Raw genomic sequence first — 27,602 nt, forward strand, 5'->3', positions numbered from 1 at the left:
CACATCCTCTTTGCTGCTCCCTCTGTCATGGAAGCATCCCCTGCTCACATGGTCCCAATCATGGAAGATATCTTGCTTCAAGAGACTCTCATCATCTGGTATGATCCTCATATGGCTGGAATTGCTAGATCCAAAACCACCATGGATCTACTATCATAAGATTGAGCCCTAGGCAGGAATATGACCATCCTGAGATTTAGAACAAAATCTCCTTGCTTTGTAACCCTAGATGCTATCATCACCTCTATGGCTTTCACAAGTGAACTGTTGCACTTCTGCAGGTAAATATTTGTTTTATAAAAAAATGAAAATGCAAAATCTCAGAATCTCTACTAAACTCCTCTGCATATTCCTCCTGAATTTCAATCTCTTCGTCACAAATAGAACTTCAAAACTCTATGACCTGAAAAGCAACATGCTGTGATTCTAAAGATGTCAAGTATGTAAGGGACAAGTTTCTCATAGTAAATTGAAGAAATTTATAAAAAAAACAAGATATCCAAATGTAGTTTGTCATTAGCGGACATCTGCTGACAATGTTCTTTCACAAATAACACGCATAATGTAATTGCATGAATTAATAACTACATATGAAATTCATGAACATTATTCAACCATTAAACTTATCTCTTTCAAATCAGAATATGAATCCATCTGAATCATTTTGTGGAAGAGTCTCACCAACATCCGCAATGGAAGATTGAGGCATAGTCCTAGTTAGACATTTCATTGCATAGTGACCATATTTGTCACATCTGAAGCATTGGATTTCTAAAATATCCTTCCTTCTTTTGAATGTAGGAGCACCATTGGATTCCTTATCTTTCTTCCTTTTGAAATGTCCTTTCTTACCTTTCTTCTTTGAGGAGTGCGAGGCAACAACATGAATATCTTCATTTGTGGAGCTTTGGCCAATGCCTCTTGTAACCAATCTTGACTCTTCTTGAATGCAGTCTGTCTTCAATCGATCAAACTTAGGGAGTTTTGATCTTGTGCTTATCCCTGGAATAAATGACTCCCATGATGAAGGAAGACCATTTAGAGCCAACATGGTTAATTGTTTGCTATCTATAGTGTGTCCAATGGTAGAGTTGATCTCTCAATTGGGTAATCCTCATGAAGAAAGACATGATGGATTCTCCTTTCATCATCTGGATGTGGTGAAGTTGTTGTTTCAGTGCGAGAGCTCGACTCATGTTGTTGATCTCATACATCTCTTCTAATGTCTTGAACATGTCACATGCCTTCGTCAACTTGGAGATGATTGGCACAATGTGATCTTTCAAAAGTCAACCAACATTTTCATTGCTTTGTTGCTCTTTCTCTTCCATTGAAGCTTCTCATCCTCTTCCTTTGGTTTTGTTACCGCATCCTTCACAAATTCGTCTAATTCGTTTTCCCCCAAAGCAAGCATGATTCTCAACTTCCAAGATACGAAGTTTGATGCACCCTCAAGTCTGTCTTCAACTCTGATTCCGTTCACCATCTTGACGTTGCTAGACGAAGTGGATCTTGCAGACAATACTGGAGAATAACCCTGCTTCTATGAATCTGATTTGATTTTTTCTTAAACCTGCTCTGATACCATGTCAAATTTTGATCAAATTTGAATAAACAGGGAATTTTAAATATTATTTATTCCTTGATCAAAAAACATATCAATGGATGATATCTAATCTACAGTCTGACTTATGTTCGATCTACTGATGTGTATACGATCTGCCTCTGAACGAATTCAGTCTGCTATAATGAATTTGATCTAGTCACAAGTGAATTCAGTCTACTACGTATACGTATGAATGTCGATATGTCAATGTTATCTATCTTGAATATGTTGTGTTCGATGTTCTATCGTAGTATATACTGTAATCAGAATACATTGATATATTCACAACTTATATAAACCTATTCCAGTCTTTCTCTGACCACACCTGACACAATGATCACCCAGATCGTTGTATATAATCACACCGATCTTCACGTAACATAAATACACAGAGGTCTTCACATAGTAATATGTATATCTTCCTGATATACAGTGCACTGCTTTCTATCTGCACTCGACTTATATGTATACACTACTCTATAATATATTTCTTACAATAACAAATATGCATCGCATTCTATTATACTTCCGCTATATCACTCTGAAGTTTGTTGGTATTACTTCCAATATGATGTGCGTATCTTTTCGTTAATCAACTTCTCTCACAATATGCTTTCCCCATTACGTCGATCTGGTTGATATAGTGATGTCGATCTTCTGCGGATAATGTGCACCCACCGTATGCTATCTTTGTTTCTTGTAAGCCGTATTCTGTCTGATTGTCTTCCACAATATGCTATTTGTATTTCTCTTTAGTTAATTACAGTCAACATTATGAGTCATCTGATATGAGATGTTGCATGTTCATCTGATGTAATATATAAGGTTTGCTGATATCGATAGACAATTTGTCATACAACATTCGTATCTCTCTCATCCACAATGAAGGAGAGCACTGATCTTATGTATTCCTCGATAGGAGTCGACTCTCCTCAGGGAGAAGTGACTGTAGTTAGAGGATCGCATCCTTCCAATAGAGCGACGAGTTTATAATCATTAGTTTGTTATAAAATAAATAACACTAATGATCAATCGATTAGGGTATAGTTATGATTAAATATAAATAATCAAAATACAAAATGTGTAAGGCCGATAGGCCATTCACACATTTTGATTTGCAGAGTCGGCTAGAACGAGACTGACTGACGCTATATCACTAACAGTTTCCATTTTTCACAAGGTTGTTGAGTTGATAGCTCAACAAGGGTGTAAACTTTTGTGACAACAATTTTTAGCACGCCCAGTGGGACAGACTTACAACTTTCAGGCTAAGTATTCAATGGTGTTCTTAGTATCTCAGCCTTTGGAGGCAGTCATCATTCAAGCACTAGGCGACTCTACTCACAGACCTAGTCTCTTGTTCCTGACCTGTTGCTGATTTCATGCCCAGAATTCATACAAGGGTGTCTTCTACAGGTAATTTCCAATTTTAGATCTCTCATTTTCAAGTTCTAGAAGATAGAGAGGTAGAAATTCATTGTCACCAATCAGAGGTGTCAAGGTTGTAAGCACTCCATCACCCAAGCTTCGTTCTACACCTCCATTTACAAGACCATTATAGTCTAGGTCTCCCACCACCCATATCAATAGACCATTGTTTCAAATGGCTAGAAATCAGGTTTTTATTACATTCAATGGGGAAAGTCCTCTCATTTTTACATAAAGAAATGATATACCAGTGACTACATTAAAGAGCATACCCTATTTCACTAGTGAAACAACTACTACTCCTATAGAGCACATTCAAGACATTGCAAACTTCCGCTCCGTCCATAATGTCACTGAGGATGATGTTGTTGTTAGGCTCTTGGCCACTTCCATGAAAGGAATAGCTTTGCAATGGTATAGAGGGTTACCGCCTAACTCCAATCATAATGGGGAGGAATTAGGGGAAAAATTGTGTGACCATTTTGAAGACAAAAGTGATCACCTATCCTTGCTTGAACAACTAACTACAATCAAGAGGGTGGCTCATGAATTCATGGGAGACTTCAATTTCGAATTCCAAAAGACATGGGATAGCATCCCTACTCTAGTCAAGCCATCTCCCAATCATTCCTTCTTGTATTATCTAAGAGCTCTCAATACTGATGTAGCTGTCATGATACAGTCAATGGGTGTAACTTCTCTCCAAGATGCATATGACATAGCCATAAAGGCAGAAAATTGTTTGATACAATCTAGGAAGATAGCTACAAGGCCGCCAAAGCCTCCATTCCCAGAAGCTCCTACTCAACAGCGCACCTTGGCTCCTATCCCCATGGCACCCACATGCCATCCATCCACATCCAGTTCATCCTCAAATGAGTTCCACGAGGTCAAGACTCTATTGCAGAACTTTGGCAATGAGTTGCTGACACTAAAGAGGCAACAGGCTCAACATAGCAAGCCTTATCAAGCTTGTTTACTAGCAAAATAGGCCACCTTTTCAAGGGCAAAACCAATTGAGTAATGGCAAGCCCTTGAATAGTTTGAATCCTACAGCAGCAAATAACCATGCAATCAGCCACACAACCAAGCTGCATGCCAAAATGGAGAGCTTGTCCAAGCTCTAGTAGTGCAAAATGAGCCAACCACCTTTGAACAGCAATATGATCCAAATCAGCCAAGTGTTAGCAATCGGGCTCACATACAAGGAGATTCTACTTTCGTCAATTGGAAAGAGGAAGAGTTTTGTGGTATAAACCAGGCAGATGGTGATGTTGTGATACAATACACAAGGTCAAAAAGGAAAGCAAGAGAGGGTGCCTTGTCTTCAACATCCACCCAAGCTCCAACACCCATACAAGTCAAACTACCATTCAAGGGAGCAAGAGGCAAGAGGATGCCCAAGTCGCCTCAAGAACAAAGATAGACCTTGTAGCTTCAAAGGGGCCTCCAAAATCAGCTGGTGTTCCTTTCAATATAGTTGACCAAAAGAAGAAGGCCAATCTCAATGTGGCTATGTGGGAGGCCCTTTCCATCCCATCTCAAAGGGATTTGCTTATGGAGGCATTGGAGGACATCAACCAATCAAGCAATGAAGTTGTGGTCAACAGGAAGACAGTCTCCACCGATTAGATACAGCCCAGGGAGGATGAAGATTCAAGCAAGATCAGTAAGTCTCCCCCCTTCTATCTTCTCTTTAATCGTAGGAGATAACTTAGTTCACAATCGCATGATAGATTCAGGAGCTAGCAGCTCAATCATGCCTAAGAAGGTAGCTGACCTTCTTGGTATAAAATATGAGCATGTGACTAAGGGAGTTGTCCAATTGAATGGCACTTCTATTAAGACGGTAGGGGTTGTTAAATAATTAAAGTTAACTTTGCACGTATGCCCTAGTTGCGCTGTCTTACAAGACATATCGATGACCTCCATGCCTTCTTTCCCATCTGTCTGTCTAGAGACTTCACCGCCAAGATAGGTGGATATTTGTCTTTTGATTTGTCCCACATGCTATTTCAACCAGGTTACCAAGGTTACCATAAAGACAAAGCCCATTGTACAAAAGCACATTAAACCCTACACTGCCAACCCTATAAACATGAATTGCACTTTGCACGAAGAGGGGGAGTGTATTGTCCGTGAGCCTGCTACCCTTCTAGAGGAAATTCCTGATTGCTTACTAGATGAATGGGCCAACGCTTTCCAGTTTGATCCAATAGCTGAGAGTGAAGAGACTCGGCTTGGTACCTATTCTATTCATGAGGAAGATACTCCTATTCCTAACCTCATCAAGACACAAGAAGATCCAGAGGGGTTATGGAGCATGTTTTTTTATGGTTCAAGATACAGGAATTGTACAAGTGCTAGTGTGATGCTTGTTTCTACTAAGCAAGAGAAATATTTCTTCTCCTTTAGACTTCATTTTGGTTGCACCAACAATGTGGCCGAGTAGGAAGCCCTAGTCCAAGGTCTCCAACTTACAGAAAAAAGAAATATCGGATCTTTGAAAGTATTTGGGGATAGTGAGTTAATTGTTGATCATATCAGAGTTCAAAGCATAATAAAGAACAACTTACTCAAATCATACAAACAAAGGGTTATGGATTTGATTGAGGGATTTGAGGCCTTCAATCTCCAAAGCATTCCTAGGAGTCGGAATAAGCCCGTTAATAGGCTTGCAGCGGTTGGTGCTCAGTTCGACATACCAACACATGTTGTAAACAAGAAGGAACAACACATCAAGCTTGTTGTGAGGCCTATTGTCCCAAACAATCAAGCAAATTGGCAAGTTTTTGAAAGTGATCAACGGATTGTCAATTTCTTGCAAAATGAAGCAAAATTTTCTGCTAAAAATCAATCTATGTTGCAAGACCAATATGGAGATCAGATCATGCAGCTCAACTCCAACAAGTTGCCTAAAGGTCTAGTTACCTTGGAAGGCATTTTTCAACTACGATGATCAACTGAAGAAGAATATGAACTTGGCTGCAAAGAGGGGTGATTATAAGCCAATTGTTGTTGCCAAGGGTAGGTCACTAAATTTGGGAAAGGTATGTTCCTCAGTCGGAAAAGAAGCCTTTGTTAAACTTTGTCAAGGATATGATGACATAGTTGCTTGAACTTATGAAGATTTGAAGGGTTTTGGCCCTAGCCTAGCCCACCATACTATAGAACTAAACCCAAATGCAAAACCAATTAGACAAAAGCAAAGGCCAATAAACCCCAAAATCGAGCCACTAATGAGGAAAGAGTTAACCAAACTCATAGAAGCCAATATCATCTTCCCTATCAAACACTCCTCTCGGGTGGGTAACGTTGTCCCTGTAAGGAAGAAGAATTGGGAAATCAAACTATGTGTAGACTTTAGGGACCTCAGCAAGGCCTCCCTTAAGGATCACTATCCCCTTCCCTCCATGTGGCAAATTCTACAAAAGGTCAGTGACTCAAAAAGATTTTCATTCTTGGATGAGTATTCAGCCTACAATCAGATTTTAGTCCAAGAGTCTAACCAATACAAGACTGCATTTACTACTAAGTGGGGTACCTATGCTTATTGTAAGATGCCTTTTGGGCTAGCCAATGCATGTGCCATGTTCCAAAGAGCAATGGACATCGCTTTCAAGGGTGTATTAGCAAAGTTTGTGCTTATATACCTTGATGAAATAACTGTTTATTCAAAACATGCAGCTGATCATTTTGGCCATCTTGAGCAGGTGTTCATGAAATGTAGTGAATATTGTTGATTTTATCGTACTGCTCGTTAACCACAGCCAAACATCAGATCTGTTGCCTTCCCAACCATAGACGATAAGCTCTTATCATCACCCTCGAGCACACTACATGACCTTCATGTTATTGAATTCATATCTATTGATGCAATCATGACCTTGCATATATATGAATCAATACCTCCTAATAGACCTCAAGTCGGCCATATACTTTTGGCACCAAGGATATGGTCAGACCTATATATTACAAGTTACATATGAGTCTCCCTTAGTTGCAACTTACATTTAACTTAATCACAAGTTACACATAAGTGGTTCGCCCAAATAGGGCCTGCCCCAAATTAGACTCATACAAGTGAGATATCCAAATGCCAAGGCCGACAGGTCACTTGGCATTTTGTGCACTAGGTCGGCCCTAGAAGGGATCCGACCTAGCTACACAACAACACCCCCTCTTACCTAGGGAGGATTCCTTCTGAATAACCAAGTCACATAGTGACTACCACCATGGCTACTCCCATGAATAATATGTTCACCATAGCTACTCCCAAAGGGCGAACAAGCATATCATGGAATTTCTTCCATGATACCCACCATACCTACTCGCAAAGGGTGGGCTCACCATGCCTACTCGCAGAGGGTGGAAGAGGGCTTTCACCTCAACCTTCTCCCAAAGATGGGTGCATTACCACCATCTCTGGTGCAGGGCACCCCTGGCAGTTAGTGTTTAGGTTGATGTTTTTTTTTGTTTGCTTGTAATAAGCCACCATTGTTGTGGTCTCCTTGTGTGTGGTCAGGTTGTCTCTCAGTGTATTTATAAACTGAGGGCTCTTAGTCCACAAGGATTAAGTGAATTTTACACTTTCCTTTTAGATCCGTTTTCTTCAAGTTTTATGTTTTTTTTTTGTTGTTACAGTTTTGTTAAATTTAAACCATGTTATTTTCATCTTTAGCGGTACTCGTTCTGGTACCGATCTCTGGTTGGTTGCCTCAACGACCCAACTGGTTTTGAACCAGTTTGGGTGTCTACCGCTGTTGTTATAATAGCTATGTCCACTTATTGGTGGGACAGAGGTCTGCGAAGCAAAAGGAAATAAAACAAAACAACAGTTTCGAAGAAGACTATACTGTGATTATTTTCTGCAGTTGGAATTTAAAACAAGGTCCGCAGAGATGGAATGAGGAACAAACGCATACCAGATGTAAAACAGTCTAAACGGATTCACAGACAAAAAAATCTGTAAGCGATTTGACTGTTAGTTCGTAAGCGTAGGCTGAATTGTCAGCCTCCATCTGTCCAGTAAGCTTAGCCATGTTGCGTGCAACATCAGAGAGCCATTGTAACTCCTCTAAGAATTGTCTGAGTGAGCCTATTGGGTCATTCGAGTCAAGTGGTGTGATATGAAGTCCCCTGAAAGCTCCTGCCCTCTGCTTGTCCCTTCCCTGTTGTCGTTCCTGATCAATGGATCTCTCTCCTGCCAGGTCCGGGACAGAGGTCTCTCTATCTGTGGTCATGCTTGGCCCAATGGCCATGTTATGTGGTGCAGGAGAGGGGGGAAGGTGTGGGGCGAGGGTGAACTACGCCAGCCACCCATCCAGCGAGGCATCTATATCCTCATCTGTCAGAGTATCCAAGGCTGCCTCTAAGTTAGTTGGTACCGTACTGGTTTCTCTTGGCACCGTACTGGTTTCTGTCGACACCGTACCGGTTTCTTCCGCCACCGTACCAGTTTCTTCTGCCACCATACCGGATTCTGCCGGTACCGTACCGGTTCCTGCCTCCAAGTCATTTGTACCAGTTTCTGCTGGCACTGTACCGGTTTGTGTTGGCACTGTACTGGTTTCCACTGGCACCGTACCGGTTTCTGTTGGCACAGTACCAGTTCCTGCTGGTACCATACGGGTTTGTACTAGTACTATATTGGTTTCTGCTGGTACCGTACCGGTTCCTGCTTGCATAGTACCAGTTCCTGCTGGCACAGTACCCGTTCCTGCTGACACCATACCAGTTCTTGTTGGCACCGTACCAACTCTTGTCGTACAAGTACCAGTTTCTGTCGTACCAGTACCTGTTGGCACCATACCAGTTCTTGTTGGCACCGTAGCAGTTTATGACGTACCAGTACATGTTGGCACCGTACCAGTACATGTTGGCATTGTACAAGTACCAATTACCTGTACGGCGACCTCATTTTTCCCTAGTGCGGCCTCCTCTACCATTGTCTGGTTTTCCATACTGGTACGGACCATTGGACCAATTGCTGCCTCTACACCATACGGGTTAACTCATGCACTTCCGCTCCCTGGTCGTACGACCTCTTCAACCTGTGCCAACTCTTCACTCAAACCCACATGGATGGCACAAATATCTACACAAATACAAACGTTTCATACAACTGCTCCCTGCGTGTACGAACACCTTGAAGGAGGGGATTGTACAGATCCTGCACGTACGGTATGTCTGTTTTCTGACCATACAGTCTTTCTCCTTTATCCGTTGCTAGTCGTACAAGATCGTATGACTTAGTTTCCTGTGGGTGCAATGTTTTGTCATACGGTATTCTTCCCCTTGCCGTTCGTACACCGTATAGGCTATGCCAGTCTCCCTTCTTTGCCGACCATACGTCGTACAGATAACTCAAACACTCCCTTGACTGGCGTACGTCGTACGAGTGATCCAGTACAGGGTTCCAGTCATCCCCTACGAGTATCACCTGCGGGTCCTTGTCCTTGCCTAGATTGATTTTTTTCACATCCCTTTCCTCGTACTTAATGGGTTTATCCTGTTCAAACTGGTGGGTTGGCGTGTCGTCCATCTGTGCCATTCCCTCTTGGTATGTACCGCACTCCGAGGGAAAGGGTTGTTCTTCTATCCAACCGCTTGATTCTCCTATCTCACATATTTGAAGCATGTGACACTCTGAGTGGAAGACCTCATAGTCCTCCATTTGCCAATGAAAAAGTCCCGCAAATGAACTGGTTCCATCCTCGGGGCATCCATCCAATTCCAACACTCCTTCCTCGTCGGGTTCTTTTCCTCCTCTGTCTCCTTCAGAACCCCAATCCCATCTATTTGAATCTTCTGAGTCGGAGTCCGATGACGCGAGCTCTTCACTAATGGACTAGTTCCTTAGATCAATTACAAACTTATGACTGTCACTCTCGATTGAGAGCGTATTCCTTTTCCAGTCATGATTAGCTTTGGCCATGATCAGCCACCCCCTTCCTAGAAGAGCGTCGTATGCTTTCCTTTCCAGCGAAATGACTACAAAATCCAGGAGGAATTGTTGCGTCCCAATTACCACCTTTTGTGCCATGAGGGTACCGAGGGGTTTGATACCGTGTTGATCGGCACCGACCAGGTGGAAGGTTGGTGGCCAGAGTGTAGGCTTACCAAGGCTTCGCCAAGTTTCCTCCGGTAGTACGTTGACTCCGGACCCACCATCAACAATGGTGTTTGTAAGCTTTTGTCCCATTATATCCATCTCTGCTACTGCCGGTTTCCATCCGACGCCCACTGCGATTAGCATAGGATTCATGGCATCCATACCAGATTCCTTCACCGGGTCCATACTACATGGTTCCGCCACCGTTTGGTGTTCCTTACCGAGGGTAGTGTCCATGGTTACATTTGTCAGAGCCATCCTTAACTGTGGCATGGTCTGCAGAAGGTCATACACCCGTACGGGTATTGTGGTTTGTAACATCTGCTTAATGATAGTTTACTCTGGTTTTGACCAGACTGGTGTACTGGCAGCCACGTGCGAAGCCCTCTACTCTCCAGCCATCGCTCGCTCGATATCCGCCCTTGCCTCCTGGAGCCTTTCTTTTTCTATGCGAGGGTCAGGATACATGGCTTTCTTGTTTTGCAACCTTGTGATTGCCAGTACGTCTTCTCCTGATCCCTCCACATCAAGCATGTTCACCCCTTTTTGTTTTGGACAATCTATGTCCTCGTGATTTCTTGGACCGCACCATCTACACAACAAACTTCCTGTATCACCTCCGTTTTGGCATTCTCGAGCAAAGGGACACCATTCGTTGCACTTCCTGCACTGAATCATGGGTCACCCCTTCCCATTGTATTGAATTCTGCTCCTTGGTGTGTTATTATTGGATTTGTTGTTATCCCTCCGATTATTCCTATACCCTCCAGGTGAGGCGTCAGAGTTTGTTGTTGGCTTCGGCGGTGTTGCCGGCGGTGTGGTTTGGTCGGGTTGAGCGTAGAGCACTTGTGTGCTCCGTGCTTTCAAGTTGTACGGGCATTCCATAGTGGAATGTCCCGTTACTTGGCGGATGTCACAGAAAACTTTACAGGGACAACTTCCTTTAGTGTGTCCTTCTGTCTTGCAATCAGTACACCATAGTTCTTTTCCTTCCCTACAACTTTCTTTGTCACCTTTTAACTCCTTCATCATCCTCATCATATCCTTCCGGAGTGCTTGCACGGTTTTGGATCCCCCATCGCTGTCTTCATCCGTGCTGTCACCATCACTGGTCCGTCGCTTCCCCCGGGATGTCTTGTTTACACTTTCAATATCCATGGCGCGGTTGTATGCTTCATCGTATGATGGCGGAGGGACTACTTTCATCGTCCTTCTCAGGGATGGTACCAATCCTTCCACGAACCACCGCTTCTTGAGGCCATCTGTCAGCTGGTTCTCCATTTTGTTAAGTAGTTCCCTCAGCCTCCTATTATATGCGCGCACACTTTCGTTTTTTCCTTGTTTGGTATTGTAAATTTCCGCCACAATTTCGTTGTCGTCCTGTAGGAGTTTGAATTCTTCCTCAAAGGCCTTCTTCAGATTGCTCCAGGATGTTTTATGCTGAGCATCAAGGTCTGTGTACCAGTCAATAGCTATTCCTCACAGAGTGGCCGAAAATGCCTTCACCCAGTAGTCTCGGTCGTCCTGGCCATTTGCTTCCCAGATGGTGACGCATGTCTTGCAATGCCGTATGGGGTCCTCTGACCCATCGCCCATGAATTTTGGAAGTTTTTGTTTCTCCGAGGTGTGTGCCATCGTTCTTTTCTATGCGGTTTTATGCAGTGCCTGGAAATGGCTATATGACGGAAAGGTACTATGTGTCCAGAGGGTACCGTACGCTCCTAGTCTAGTTGGGCCCTTGCCAACCGAGCTTTGGTCACCTTCACTTCTATAGTCCCTCCTTCCCAGGGTTTCCAGATCCGATCTTCCTATTTCGATTCTCTCCGACAAGGACAAGTTTTTAATGCCGGAAAACGTTGCTTTGAAAATAGTGGCGATTTCCTTGTGCATGTCTCGTACCACCTCCTCTCCTTGTTCGGAAAATTCCGATTGAGTGCTTTGTGATTCGGCTATGGAGTCTTCTTCACTTGACGTCGAGTGTGGGGCCTGGTCGGCGAGATCTTCCTCCGCTACGTTTGGAAGTGTCAGGTTCCTGGCTACCTCGACCAACTCCTTCCACGTACACGGTTTTTGCCTCTCCCGACTACAACTCTGACTCACACTCCGACTTCTGTTGTGCTCCGGACTCCTCGAGTCGACAACTTCTCTTAGTCGTCGTCTCCTGTCGGCCTGTTCTTTTATACGGAGAGATCCTCCGGATAGTTCCTTCGTTTACTCCTTCGGTAGCAGTGGTACGTCTGTCTTTGTTCGGTCGTAGGGGCATCAAGTGCCAAAGGTACGGCGCCGACTGGCCTCCCTCTCCTCTTCCTCCCTACTACTCCGTTCCTTGTACCGTCAGAGAACTTGTTGCCGCCGAAGTTCCTTTGCCGTTTCCTCCCTTTGGTCTTGGCGTGCAATCAAATTTCTGGCGAGTAACCTTGGAATACACCCGAGTAGGTCAAATATGGGGGTGCTGACGATGAGTTCACCACGTACCGTGCCTTTCGAGACGGCTCTCTCCTGAGCCTCTCGCTACACGTACTGCGTGACCGACACGTCCCACAACTCCAGCAAGTCTGTCGTCAACTGATCCTCTCGTTCCTCTTCCGCGGTACTCTCTTCGTGCGTGTCGCTGTCCACGACAATTAATTGTTGGTTAAACGGTCGGCCCATTAATTGCTTCCGCCTACCACCATAGTTATCTCCAGGTTCGTTCAGGCAACGGCACCAAAATGTTTAGTCCTAAATGTATAGTTGGTGAATGATCAGATAACACAGTATTCCCTACACGTACCAAGTATTCATGGGACAAAACAATCATAACATAAATGACAAATGATAATAAGTAGACCAGAAAGTTATATCTTTATTCCAATGTCCAGAATTGTCCATACATAATCTCCCCCTGCCGAGGTTCCAACCAAACAATATATACACCCGACGGTTGGTCAAGTTGCCAACGGTCACCAACTCCCAACTACCCGACAAGAACCTCTCGGCGACAAACATAAACATAACACAACATAACACACTTATAAATATTATTCATACTAACATACGTTTTGACCCCTAACACTTGCATACACACTATGTCAGGTTTGTGCACCTCCCTGTCTTCCCTAATTGACATTCCTCTGTGCACGGCCGGGTCAAGGCTTCCTCTCCTTGACCATTGGTCTCTCCTCTGCAACCAGTTTTCTACATATAGGCTATTAGGCCTCATTGTAAGGTGTTCTCTCCCTGCTGGCTTGAGCTATTCCTTGCTCTTTCACTTATCTTGAAGATTTGTATATTTTCTTGCATTTTTGCAACTGTACGTTTTTCCATTGGCCTACGAGTGAATTGAAGTTATCATTCTTGCCTTCCTTCAAGTTATGCATGTCGTGTATGTTTTTCTTACCTTTATTGTAAGTGCATGTTTTGCGGCTTTCTCTCATGTATATGCTATGTTAACTTGTTTCTGGGTGTGGCTTGTGGGAAACATTCTCCCCTTTTGACATTCAACGATTTCTAACCTCCATACATGCGTTGAGGTCATTCATGTAACTGAAGTTTGTGCATCTCCAAGGTATTTTGATTGATTTTTTGCATCATTTATGGGCAGGGAGAGAAACATCTCTTATCTTGGTGCATCACTTGCTTTCATTTTATCATTTCCTTGTTCCCTTTTCCTTTGCAAGTTGTTAGGATAGGTTTAGAAGTAGAATTTGGAGTGTTGAGTTGGTTCAACACCTACACTTGGATTGAGAAGGAAGTCGTCCTTCTCCAAAGATTCAACCCCATTGCGCAAGGTCCCACACTTCGGGGTTGTTTCCATGTTTCACAAGGTTGCTGAGTTGATAGCTCAACAAGGGTGCAACCTTTTGTGACAATAGGAACATTATAGGCGTTGACTCAATGGTTGATAAGATGAAATCCATCATCAATGAAAAAGAACAAGATCCTCAAGAATTTTTCTTCAAAAAGGTGCAAACAATTTGTGTTGAGCAATGGAACAAAATAACCACCCCACTACATCTTATTTCCCAATTTTACAATGATAAGATTCTCCTTATGCCATCAAAGGTGTCATCATACAAAAATGCAGAAGTTACTAAATGGTGCAAAAAAGCACTTCTTGAACTCTTTCCTAATCTTGAAATGGAGGATTAATTTACATATTAGTTTGTAGCCTCCAATCGTCAAAGGATTTCCATTTTTCATGACAAGTATACAAAAGGTGTTCATGCTTGGTGGTATCTCAAGGACCATACATCACCATTCCTCCAAACACTTGCAATAAAAATTTTGCAGCAATTTTTTTTTTTTTATTACACTATAAATTTAAAATTGTCTCTGATTTTTTAAATATTAAAATTATTAACTTTTCAAATTTCAAATTTGACTTACAATTTTATAATTGTAACTCTTTGTTCTAATAGGTTGCTCGTTCCACTTCATCTGAATCAAATTGGTCAACATATTCCTTCATCCACTTAGTGAAATGCAACCAATTGGTAACATGGTAAAATATCTACTTTATGTATTCCAACTTGTGCCTCCTTAGTCACAAACAAAATGAGTACAAGGACGGAGACACAAAGTTGTGGAATGTAGATCCACAATGAACTGATTTGGTTTTCTTAACTACGACACAATCTTCACTTTTCATTGAATTAGATACCCAATACACTTTCAATGCAAGGGGAAATGGGATTGCATGTGGTTCTTTTAATCTACCTACATCACCTACTCTCAATAATAATGCTATTGTTTATCTTCATGATGACCCATATGATGCTAATTACCAATTGTATTATTTTAATATTGAACCAATGAACAATAAATTCAAAATATCTATCATAATTATTCACATTCAAGTTTTGACAAATTGATATAAATTTAGTATATTGTTGCGTTATTGGGTACTCCATATTGAGCCCAAGTACCCATGTCCTTCTAGTCCCAATCTTGGCATGCTTCGTTCGTAGATACACCTAGGCCACTACTCGAGTGGTACCCTGGGCATACCCAACAAGACTCTAACATACCCATAACCAACGGAGCCAGAAAAAACAAATTTTAAAAAGTAGAAAAGCATTTTTTCAATTGAAAAATAGTTCTCAACGATTCCATTCACCCTAACATGAAGATTTTTGTACATTTGCAACTGATTTGACAAACACAAAAAACCAAGAACTGCATTTTTTTTCCTCGAAGTTGCCATTGTTGGGTTTTGAAGGTTGCTTCATTTTTTTTGAAGATCCGGGCTACATAGGAGTAAGACCTACATCAACATGTTAGAATTAGCTGCACAAAGAAGATTTAGCTATCAAAAGTGAGTAAATCTTTTATTGTCTTCAAATTTAAAAAAAAAAAATTGAAGAATTTTCAAGTTTTAACTTTTAGTTTATTTGGCAAGTTATGAATATTTTTTGTACTTTTTATGCAAAATAATAGGTTATAATGCCAATATATTTTTCTGATAAAATTTGAAGTGAAAGGAAATAGTGAAAATTTCAAAGAAAATATAAAAGTAAAAATATATTGCCAAGTTATGGTATGCGTGCAACTTCTTTGTGATTTGAGGAAACAAGTGAAAAATGTGGAGTTAAATGACACCAAAGGGTATACTATGTCTAAATGTTTTTTCCTTCACTTTACCATTCGTAGACCCTCTTAAAATTGACTATTCAACAATAAAAGGTCACCCCATAAACTCCTCATGTACACCAGCTCCATATCTTTAACTTTGTGCCAGCTTCCATAAACCTCGGTTGACTCACCTCACGCATAGCGCTTGTTGGCCCGAGGTTTAAAACTAGCCTCTCCACAGCTAATCTCGGTGATTGAAATAGGTTTTCTGCCAATCATCATCAATTTTCTGGCAGTGATCCCAAACATTTTTATGGCCACAAAGATATACTTTGCTAGTGTGAAATTGATGGTTTCATCCATCAGCTGGTGTATTAAATTGGCTAGTCAAATGATAATATTATACTTCTTTTGGACCATAACAAATATTTCTTGCCATAAAACTAAATTCTAATATAAATTGTCATCCCCAAAGTTGTTCGCATCTTACAAACATAAAGGTTCAAGAAAAAATCATTAATGAAAAAAACAAACCTCAGAGATTGCAAATCAAGGTGAACATGAGCCTCATCAGCTGATACTTGCAGTTTTGCCTTTGCAAGAATTGCCTGTTGTTTGGCATACTCAACTTGCGCTTCCACCCACTGTCTCTCACTGATTCCAAAACTGTTCACATGATCAAAAAGAATGCCTATCAACATCCAACAAATAATTCTTCAATATTTTTTTAAAATATTAGATATTGAACTCCTAAAATTTTTGTTTATATGGCATTTCTCATAACTACAAAACAAATAAGAACAATAAAGTCAAACAGTATCTTCCAACAGATTTTCCCTTTCCTTTGTAATTCTACAATGGCACTTACATGGACCGAAGGCGTTGAAGTTCAACAACTCGATGATGGTAAGATTTTTCTGAATCTCCTGAAGAAATCAGAGTTAAAGCATCCAACATCAACTTATCAATATGTTATCCAAACAGAAGAAATAATAAATACATACAAAAAAAGAATGAAAACATAAATTAGAAGTTCATGCCCACTACTTACTCCTTAAGTTCGCAGAACCACAAAATTAGATGCACAGGTTTATTTCCTCTGATTCAATTACAATAATTTCCCTTGTCATTTCTGGAATGCAAATTGAACTCAGCTATTGATTGCAATACAATCATACAGTTTGTTGCTTTTAATTTTGTGTTCACCTTTTCTTAGTACTTTTTGTCACTTTCATGACAACACAGAAGGGACAGCTTCTGAAAAAACTCCTCCCTGTAAATTAGCAGGGGATTGTAGATTATGTACAATGTACAATTAACCTTTTAGGGATTTTGTATTCCAACAATCTAAACCTTTCTTTACTTTTTGATCTCAACAGTAGGGGCACAAGGCTGAAAATTCTTCTGAACACAAAGTTTTCACTTTTGCAGCTAAACTAAACTTGAATTTCGAAGAGCACGCGCTAATACTGAGAGGGGTGGGTGAATCAGTATTAGGACAAATTTTAACACTTATTTCAAATCTGCAAATATAACATCAAAACCATCAAGCAAACAACACATGCAAGAACACAGAAATTATGAAGAAAACCCCTAAGGGAAAAAAACCATGGCAAAATATTGCTTTTATTAAATTCTTACAAACTGTAGGCAACAACCCACATAAGACACCAATCTTACAAACGTGAGCTCCAACTCACTAGAACCACCAACTCCCTCTGAGCATCGACTCAATATGAGGCACCGACATCCAATAAACTTTGTTTGAAAACCATCTCAATAACATATTAACAACACTCACATTTCAAGGCTGCATTTCCCTATTTTTCATAATCTCACAAATAACTTTCCTTTTTTTTCCATTCATATTCTTATAATTCTTCAAGAATAAAACCTACTAAAAATGACGCTGCTGTTTGAATTCTCAACAAAGAGGATTTATAACATATCTTGGATTCTTAAATCTGATCATGAAACCTTGTCAAATCTGCTTTTAAATCTGAAACAAATCTTTCTTTTTATATGTCACAATAAATCTTTCTTTTTATGGCACATTAAATCTTTCTTTCTATGACATAAAATCTTTCTTTTTAAGTCACATTAAATCTTTCTTTTTATGACATAAATCAGATTTGGTTTTATCCTACAATATCCTCAAAATATTATTTTCTTGTTTCTTTCCTTAGCAGCTGGAAAAACTGATTATGTTTTATCTAAATCTTCTCCACCTTGGCACCCAACGTGAAACTTATCTAATTTGATTTTCATAAATATCTTTCCGTTGAAGGCACGTAACTCTGATTTTTTATCTAAACTTTGCTTTAAACCTTATCTTTCCATTTTAGCTGCTTTAATCATGCTGTTGTCTTGTTTTACATGCTAACTTTCCTTTTATCTAGCACAGGCACTTTCTAATAGCAAGTTCTTATATCTTTTTGCATGCATCAAGCTTTGACATCGATGACAATTATCTAACAAATTTATATACTAAATGTGTTTCGATGATTAAAGCTGAGATCACGAAATATACATCAACATATGGATTGATCTAAACAAGAAATGCAATATTTATAAAGGGAGTTTATGAAGAACGCGATTGAAAAGAAAGCAACAACTGTGAAGCATGTAATATTACTCTATGTGGTAGAAGATTTTATATTACACAAAGTCAAACAAGAAACTTCTTTATTGCTTGACTTAAAAAAGTTCCACATTACAACACAAAATTCAAATCTGAAACATGAATGAAAATTTCAGTAGCAAAAGCTTAACACAAACTCTCATTACACTCAATGTGCTCAAGGCACTTAATTATAAGCTTTCTAATTAAAAGATTTACAAAAATAATAATGTACTGATTACTTTTAAGCAATCCAAATCTCTATGCTGGAGAAGAAATAAAACACTTTCATACCTTCAAATAATCTTTCCTTTTCTTTAGGATTCGTTTTATTTCTTCAATCCAAGTATTCAAATTAATGAATAGCTGAGATGTCATTTTATTGTTTAAACTTCTGCTCTTTCCCTGGGTAAGTTGCCTATGTCAAAAAGACCCATCCTAGAAAAGCATCCCGCTATTCCCTGCACCCCCATCCTCAAAACTTGGGGGAACATCAAATAATAGATTTTGATGGTATACATGAATGCTCACTTTAGCTTACTCCATTTATACTACTTACAATTTGTTATCTCAACCTCTATGATATGCATATGCCGTTACTCCAGGATGCTCTTTCTTCTCCTTTTCAAATGATTGGATGAAAAACCTTGCAAAAATAAGCTTGTTTCTCAAGTGATAGCTATTAGCTTGTCTCAATCATCTCTTGGTTGTAGAATGAGAATTTATTTTCTACCATGGATGGAACCAGAAGTTAAATTGCTACCATTAGGCTTCTACAGTTGTATCTACACTTTTTGCCATGCAATAATTAGGATATGTTTGTGTTGTTGTGAGAACCAATACCAAATTGAGAATGTGAACATAACTGTACTACACACTCAAACAAGATCATGCTTCTTGATGTTTGGGAAAATGATTAGGGCTCTTAGATATACTCATTTCTGCAAATTTTAGTTCTATCCCTTTAAGACTGTCAAATTTAGGTTTACACCTTTACGAAAACTAGAGATCTACAGATGCATTATAATGTAAATTGTCCCACAAAAAGGAATCTATGGTTGACAATAACCTTAAAACATTTAAAACACAGAATGGCTTCACATCAATTATGGACATTGTCTTATCAATAGACCAAACTTCTTCAATTTCATAATACAGTAGTTCAGTTTTATAAATGTTACGGCAGCTTACTTTATGATTAAGACAAATGCTATGAGGAATGTGTGATCATCCATTACTAAGTGCAATTGTATGTTTCTCTTATGGCTTTGGCTAAAAAAGAATATGTGAAGGACTATGCCGTTTTGTTGCCTCTTAAGTTAAACAGTTCGGTAATGAGCTCAATGTGTTAAGGGCTGTAATATGCATTTCTTAATGTGGACTGTCGTGTATACATGTTTATTGAGTAAACTAGGCATAGATGTGGCTTGTCATTACCTTAAGATAATTGTCTTATGATTTCAGATCTTACATCATGTTTTAGAGATCTTGAGGATAAAAAGAGTGACCATGAACATTCATCTGTTGATACCAAAAATAGGGGCATGAAAGGGAACTGAATGTTGTTAATTGTTGTTTACCCTGTATGAAAGGATTGGTTTGGGTTATGTAACATGTTATTAAGCAAGAATTTGTGTCAAAAACATCAGTTACCAGATTTATGAAAGGTAATTGCAAGCTAGAGTCAACTGTTGTTGTACTTGTTATTTGATTTTGTGAGGGAACTCAAATTACACGCAATCAAGAATGTTTTGATAACTGATTTAGGTCTGATATACTACACATTGAATTACTTTGTTCACTTCAATAAAAAGCATTGTTTCCAATGGATTTTAAATGATTCTAAAGCTTTTCCTTGAAAATTCTCACTGAGAAAATATTAAACTCTCCTGAATACAGGTTGAGATATCTGGCAGTCATTCATGGATGTCTTTAGGGCATCCTTTAAACACAAGAAAATAGTTAATGTATTGGATATAATGTATGATCCATGGCATTTCCAGGACATGGAGAGTGGGACACATTTCATGGATAGCAGTTTAGAGAAGGTATTTTTGGGGACAGTTGTATAATATAATATAATATATATTTGTGTATAAGGAAACTCCGATTTTTACAAGTTTACCTACACATGACATCAAAATTCAAGTTTAGAAATTCATATAATGTATCAACTTTAATATTTAATATTCAATAATTGTAATGTCCCTTCCTTAGGCATCTCAGTCTTTAGCGGAGGTTGGCCTACTATTAGGGTCCCGTAGGTCAGCAGTGTGGTTTAAGGACCCAACCGGGGACAATGAGCTCAGCTGGTAGCTTTACAAGCCTTTCAGATTGGAGTTTTAGGGTTGAATCCATGATTAAAATTGAAATATTAAAGTTGGCCTTATGTGAATAGTAACAAAGAAACATAAGAGAAATAGTGAAAAGTTGCCCCCCAATCCTAGTAACTTAAGTTGTTTTTAAAAGGGGGCCAAGTTCACAATGAGAAATTAGACCCCCTATGTTATTTTATGATTTTTAGACCGAATAGTAACCCCAAAATAGATCGAACTTTCTTGGAGAGGATAAAATGTATTTTGTCTACCTTTTGGATTCATTCTTATGACTTTATTTTGGAGTGCAGCAGCAAACTTGAGGGTTTGAACAGCTTCGAGCTTCCAAGAACACAAACTTCTGGGAGAATTTGGAGATTTGGAGGAAGACCCATCTCTCCCGGTGACAGGTTTCAGCATTATTCAGCTTCAGTGTGTAGTTGGCAGCATTATTTGAGGTTCTAATTGCTGATTTACCAGCTTGAGGGCAGATCCTCTTCAACTAATTGCAGATCAGACCTTCTAGAGGTCACTACAACTCATTTCCAGCATTATCTCGGCCAGCCGTTCCATCTTGGAAATAAGGGCATCAAACCCTAGGTTGTATTTGGGGTTTTTAGCTAAGATTGGAGCTGATCTTCCTATTCAGTCAGCTGGAAATTTGTATAAGACCTATATGCTCAGCTAATGGTATGTACATCAGTAATTTAAGTGAAAGAAAGTCATCTTATTTGTTCTTCTTTGTGTGTTATGCACTATTATATTTTGTATCAGCACTTTCTTTCATTTAACATTCAAAAATCATTCAAAAACACTCAAAACCCGAACAAAAACAAGAAAATCAGTCAAACCCCTCTTATCATACGCTGGCCAAAAACGTTTTTCAGCAAACAAACAATTACAAATATATCAAAGTTTGGATCAGATTTGGTAAAGATTGGGTTGGGGATCTTTCAGTGGTATCAGAGCCATGACCCTGCCAACCTAAGGGTTTCGTGGCTTATTACATGCATCGCAGACAATTTGGACCTTACAAATACTACACCCGCAGGAAAGGACCCAATCAGTTAGCCATTAATATTGGTGTCCTGTTGTGACCATTTCACACATCGCCACATTAAAATGGGGACCCCCCCTATTTTTGCTTTTGTTTCGCCTGTTCTTCTCTCTGCTCTTAGGGTTTTGATTAAGTGAGTGAGTTGACTAGGGTTAAGCCTTAGGGGTTTCTATTGGATATTTTCAGGCCGAGTCTAGTCAAGTTTTTGAAGGTTATTGAGCATCCTCCCGTGGGTTGCAAATTTTGAAATAGGATGAGCCTGTCAAGAAGGTCAGGTATGTCTCAGGATAGGTCCAGTCAGGGTTTTTGAGGGCACATTCAAATTTTGTCTAAGTGTTAGCATTTTAATGATGGAATTGTGCATTTTTTTTGTCTGGGTAATTTTTGATAGCTTGATAACCGATTCCTGGCCTTGGAAATGACCTAATTATGCCTTGTGAAGTGACTGAAGACCTAAATTTTGGATATTTTGGCTTATAAAGGTAAAATCGCTCCTATCCCTCTCCCAGGGACCAAGGCGAAAATGATATTTGGTGCATCTTGGTTATTGACTTGTTTTAATTGTTTTGTGCAGGGTTGCCAGCGGATATGATCGGACGTGAATTGAGGATTTTGAAGATTTTGAAGACTCAAAAATGACAAGTTTTTAAGGTTTAAGGTGAATTCGCTCCTGTCCTTCACTGAAGGACCAAGGCGAAATGGTTTACTTGGATCATTTTTTTGGCCTTGGTTGATCGAACTGAAGCATCAAGGACGCAAGGAAGGATGAAGTGAGCATAATTGAACACCCAGACTTAGTCAAAAGCGATGGAAGGTTGGGCCTTTTACCTAGCAAGACAAGTTCGCTCCTGTCCCTCTCCAAGGGACCAGAGCAATTTTCTTCAAACACACCTTCTTGGACATTTTTTGGACTTGGGCTCTCGTTCACGGATTGCAAAAGGATGGTATCTTCCCCAGCAAAGGAAATTTGAGATGAAAATTGTAATAATTTGGCCTTGAGGACAAAAGGCGCTCCTGTCCCTCACTGAAGGACCGGAGCTTGAATTCCAAATTTGCATTATCCTCACAAGATTTAAGTGATTTCACGATTTGAGGAGGTCAAGAGAAGTATGTTTTGCCCGTTGAATATAACTTGAATGAGTCACAAAGGAGAAAATAAACCCAAGTTGCAGTAGGCGCTCCTGTCCCTCTCCAAGGGACCAGAGCGATTTTCAAAGGAAGCTCCTGTCCCTCACCCAGGGACCAGAGCAATTTTCTCAAGAGACAAGTTTTGGGCAAAGGAAAAGCAAGTTTTACGTTTGAGATGAGTGAAGGAAGGCGTAATCAATCCGTTGAAGATAATTTTGAATGTTGGCAAAGCACAAGTGAGCCCATAATGGCCAAGGCGCTCTTGTCCCTCACCCAGGGACCAGGGCGAAAAACACATCATCAATTCTTTCCCTCCAAATTTGGATGAATCCAGGCCAAGGCACAAGATGGCGATGATATTTGAAATGCTTCAAGGAAGAACAAAGTTGCAAAGACCACAAAACTGGATGAAAAATGGCTAGGGCGCTCCTGTCCCTCACCAAGGGACCAGAGCGAAATCTTCAAGTATGCCTAATTTTAGAATGCCACTTTCGTTTCCAACACTCAAGATGGAATAAGCAATGACGTTTTTCGCCTTGAAGGTTATTGGAAGTTGATATGATCATGAATGTGTGCAATAATGCAAAAATCGCTCCTGTCCTTCACTAGAGGACCAGGGCGATTTCTATAGAATCAACCATTGTCTTCCAAGACCACCCCAAAGCAAGATTATGCAAAGTCAAAAATGTCTTTCGAAGGACGATGAACAAGGAATTGACTCCAAGAATCGACTATCTTAAGCACAAATGCAAAATCGCTCCTGTCCTTCACTGAAGGACCAGGGCGAAAATCTTAAGAGGGTCAATTTTGCCTTGAGAAAGCAAGCAAAACATGCATAGAACGAGCGATAATGATCATTGCCTACCTCACATCATGAATTGGCGATTTGGAAAGACAAGGACCAAGGACAAAAGGTAAGATCGCTCCTATCCCTCACCAAGGGACCAGGGCGAAAATGTTTTAATGTACACTCCTTCCAAAGGTCGCACGAATTAAACTCAACGTTCCAAGCAAGAGTGCCATTTTGGACGTCCAGGAAGAGGCTTTGAACGTGAAAGGCAAGAAATACAAGGTCAAAAATGGAGGGGCGCTCCTGTCCCTCTCCCAGGGACCAAGGCGAGGTTCTTACAAATCAATATTTTACCATGCCTAGGCGCCAATGTCCTCTAAGACACATTAAATGCCAATTTCGCTAAAACACCAAAATATTTAAAAAATTAAATTGACATTTAATAAGGGCGCATATCATTTAATAATTAATTTAAGCCTTTAAAAAATCGAAATTTTTAATGATAAAGGCATTTAAAATTAATTATTATTAAATTAAATTCAAAAATAGAGCGCTTGGGGTATTATTTCAATATTTTTTATAAAGTCGGCCTCTTCTTTTATTTAATTTTTATTTATTTTTGGCCTATTTTCCAAGTCGGCCTATGGGAAATTGCAATGATGAGCGCCTATATAGTTGTGGTGTTTTGAAGCATTTTAATCCATCATTTAATCATCTATCCAAGTGCGATTTGGAGAAGCAAGGAGGAGTGCGAAATCTGGTCTAAGAAGGAGTGCGAACTTTGTTGGAGACTAGAGGTGGAGCGAATTTTCCTCAAGGCATTGAAGACAAAGGTGGTGGAGTTGAGGCTCGTGAGGAAGACCATTTTGTTGAAAAGAGGCGCATTTGCTAGAAGACTTCGATCTTCATTTTACCTAGCGAATTTCTTAATTTTGCATCTTTTTTTAGAGTTAGTTCTCAAGAAGGGGTATGGCGAGATCTCCCTTGTTCAAATTTTGAAATTTTGAATTTCAAATTGCATAGTTATATTTAGGAAATGATAATTCAAAGATTTATCATGAAGTTTCCTAAATTTAAGACTTAAATCCAGTCTATATTTCTACGTTGCAAAGTATATTGCTCATTATAAAATGTTGTGTAGGTGTCAAGATGGCGACCCCGAAGGCAGGAGCATCCACCAGTCGTCCAGCTCTCATGAAGGAAGATCAAAGGAATGAAGAATTGGAGACCAAGATTGTGTCAAAATGGAGCAACATTGGAGATACCAACTTGGGAAACTTCAATGTGAAGAAGTTTCGAGAGGTCCCTTATATTGGAAAGCCATCACCTGTCGCAAGGAGAATAATTGAAAGCGGCATTATCAAGGCGGCCGGCTTCCCTCCAGCAGTCCAGTGCCATGAGCTGATGATCGAGTGTGCCCGCCATTATGACCCACAATCAAGATCAATCGTGTCTAAGGAAGGAAACACTTTTGCTTACCTTACAGAAGAGGCTATCAGTGAAGCTCTCCATCTGCCAGAACATAAAGATATGATTTACAAAAGCTTGGAAGCAGCTAGATCCATGTACGAAGATGATCCAGACACCTGCTTAAGCATCATCAATAAGAATTGGTTACTCAAAAGTCGTCCTCGCCTGAGCAAGATTCCGAACACACCACATAGGATCGACTTCCAGGAGGAGTACAGAGATTTGATAACTTTACTCAATCGAGTTACAGGGGCTCCTCAAGCCTTCTATTTTGCGAAGTGGATGTTCTACTTCATCCAAGTGATAGTTCAAGGGAAAGGAACAATTCATTGGGCTAGAATTATTAGCCATTGCTTGGACGTGCAATTGAGAAGACTGAAGGCTACCAAGTCATTCCACATGAGCTCGTTTATCATATATGCCTTGATCAGGAGTTTTGAATATGCAGGACTACCTCACAGAGGAGCGATTGGAAAAGGGCCCGGGGAAGTCAGAGATTGTGAATCTTATGTTCATTGCATCATCCACCTGGAAGTAACTACAAGTTAGTTAATGATACCTTCACGATGAACATCACCAAGACATTGCAAGGTGGGATTCACAACCGGATATCTCAAGATGCACAAGAGCTTGTAAAGAGGTATGGTGCTTGGTTTATCCAATTCCAGAAGTTTACATATATTAGAGTTCATGGGTGTCCTTCACCTCCATATATATTGCCAAGATATCCGACAGACAGAATAGTGTTACTTGAGGTGACTAGGCAGTTGGCGGCTTATGCAAAGGCATTCAGACACAGGCATGCAAATGGGATTCCTGTGCCTATCATACTAGGGAATTCAGTTGAGGTATGTCCTTATGCTCTAGCCATGGATGATGCAGAAAAAAAGTTGGCCTTATATTCATTTTCATTCTTTGCCTTGAGAGAGAATTTTGATCCTTATGGATATGTAGAAGAAACAGTTGGTAGAAAGTACAAGCACGAATTTCAGATAGAGGACTTTTTGATGAATCTCTCAAGTGATTTAGAGGAGAAAAGAAAGATGCATTCCAGATTACCTTTAGATCTCATCAGGAAATGCAAAGTTTACAGAGTGGTCGATCAAGCCCAGGACAGTGCCAGACATCTCCAATCATCTTATGACCGAGAGGACAAAACAGTGAAGATAGATTGGAACGAGCCTAAGATTACAGACTTGAGGACTTTGATGGCTCCGGTTTTGTCATGTACTCGCAGATGGGTGGATATACAACATCAAAAGTTGAGAGAACAGAACACACCGATGACTTTTACTTTGGAGGAAAGGCAAGGGGAAGGAGGAGCATGCGTAAGTGAAGGCAATCCTCATCCTAGAAGCGCGAAGAGGAAAGAAAGACCTGAAAAAAGGGAACCCTCCAAGAAGAAGCAAGAGGCCCATCGAGATCACTCATCTGGCACATCTTCTCGACATGAAAAAAGGACAAGTCAAGGACAGGAGAAGAGGGCACTTGAAGTTGAGGAATCTCTGGAATCAATGGTCCAGAATGATAAACATGAAGAAAGGCCAGCACCTCAACGCTCATCAAATCAATCTCCCCAAGTCAATGAGCTACATGAAGACGGGAATGATAATGAAGTGACATCTCCTCTCCGAGAAGAGGGATCAGTGCCTAAAGAAATACAAGTTAGAGAGACAAGGTCCGCCATTCCAGACTGGTTAAAGGAGAGGCTAACGAGGGTGATTGTGATAGAAGATGAAGATAATGTAATTGATTTAGAAAGCCTTGTTGGAAATTCTCAGGAAATAACAGAAAAGAAGAAGGCCACCAAAATGTCCAAGATTATCAGAGATGAGACAGGATCCAGGAAATTGCAGATAGCTACACCAGTAGTGGACAAATATGAAGGTGATATCCTTGCAGAAGAGTATGATGTAGAAACATTTGAGCTTGGTCCACTCACAGCCGAGCAGACACTAGATGAGGCCACTGATTCATTCGAGGCACTTAAAGACAAGCTTAGAGAAGAAATGGAAAAGAATAGAAAGCTTGAGCGAGAGGTCGGTGCTTGGAGAGGCTACTTTAGCCATCTCAATCAGCCTTTGGGACGTCAGGATCCAACAGTATCTCCTGTGCAAGCACTTCCCCTTGAATCAGTTGGTGAGGCAGAAAGAGTAAAGAGCTTGGTCCAGCTTATGAGCTCTTGGATTGACAAATCCCATACCGTTGCCATTGAGTTCGCAACAAGAATGATGCAGACTACCCATCGAGCTATCCAGGTACTTGAGATCATTCATAACCTAATGATAACAGTAGCCGCCTTTGCCCACACTAGAGATGTTATCGTTCCTGTTCTGCAAGTAATCAGGCAAACACCAATGAAGATCTTAGCACAAGAAAAGATAATGGATGGAGGAGCTCATAATTTACTCCAGTGGTCAACTCTACTTCAGATGAAGGAAGTTCTTTTCGAAGACATTAGTACGAAATGCAATCAAGTTGAGCAGCTCATTCATCCGATTCAGGACAAGGTGTTTGAGGT

At 40.3% G+C, this 27,602-nt stretch overlaps 1 protein-coding gene across 2 annotated transcripts in view; it reads right to left on the reverse strand.

Annotated features, from left to right (window-relative positions):
• LOC131061086 (AUGMIN subunit 3) overlaps positions 1–27,602 on the reverse strand; it is a 242,100-nt gene that overhangs the window by 116,811 nt on the left and 97,687 nt on the right. For both annotated transcript variants that reach the window (XM_057994597.2, XM_057994598.2), the window contains exons 8-9: positions 16,570–16,627; positions 16,236–16,367 (exon numbers count right to left, since the gene is read on the reverse strand). In XM_057994597.2, the coding sequence (XP_057850580.2) occupies positions 16,236–16,367; positions 16,570–16,627 (190 nt within the window). The remainder of the gene's footprint in view (positions 1–16,235; positions 16,368–16,569; positions 16,628–27,602) is intronic.

This window comes from Cryptomeria japonica, chromosome 4 (assembly GCF_030272615.1).
Source record: "Cryptomeria japonica chromosome 4, Sugi_1.0, whole genome shotgun sequence".
Lineage (NCBI taxonomy): Eukaryota > Viridiplantae > Streptophyta > Pinopsida > Cupressales > Cupressaceae > Cryptomeria > Cryptomeria japonica.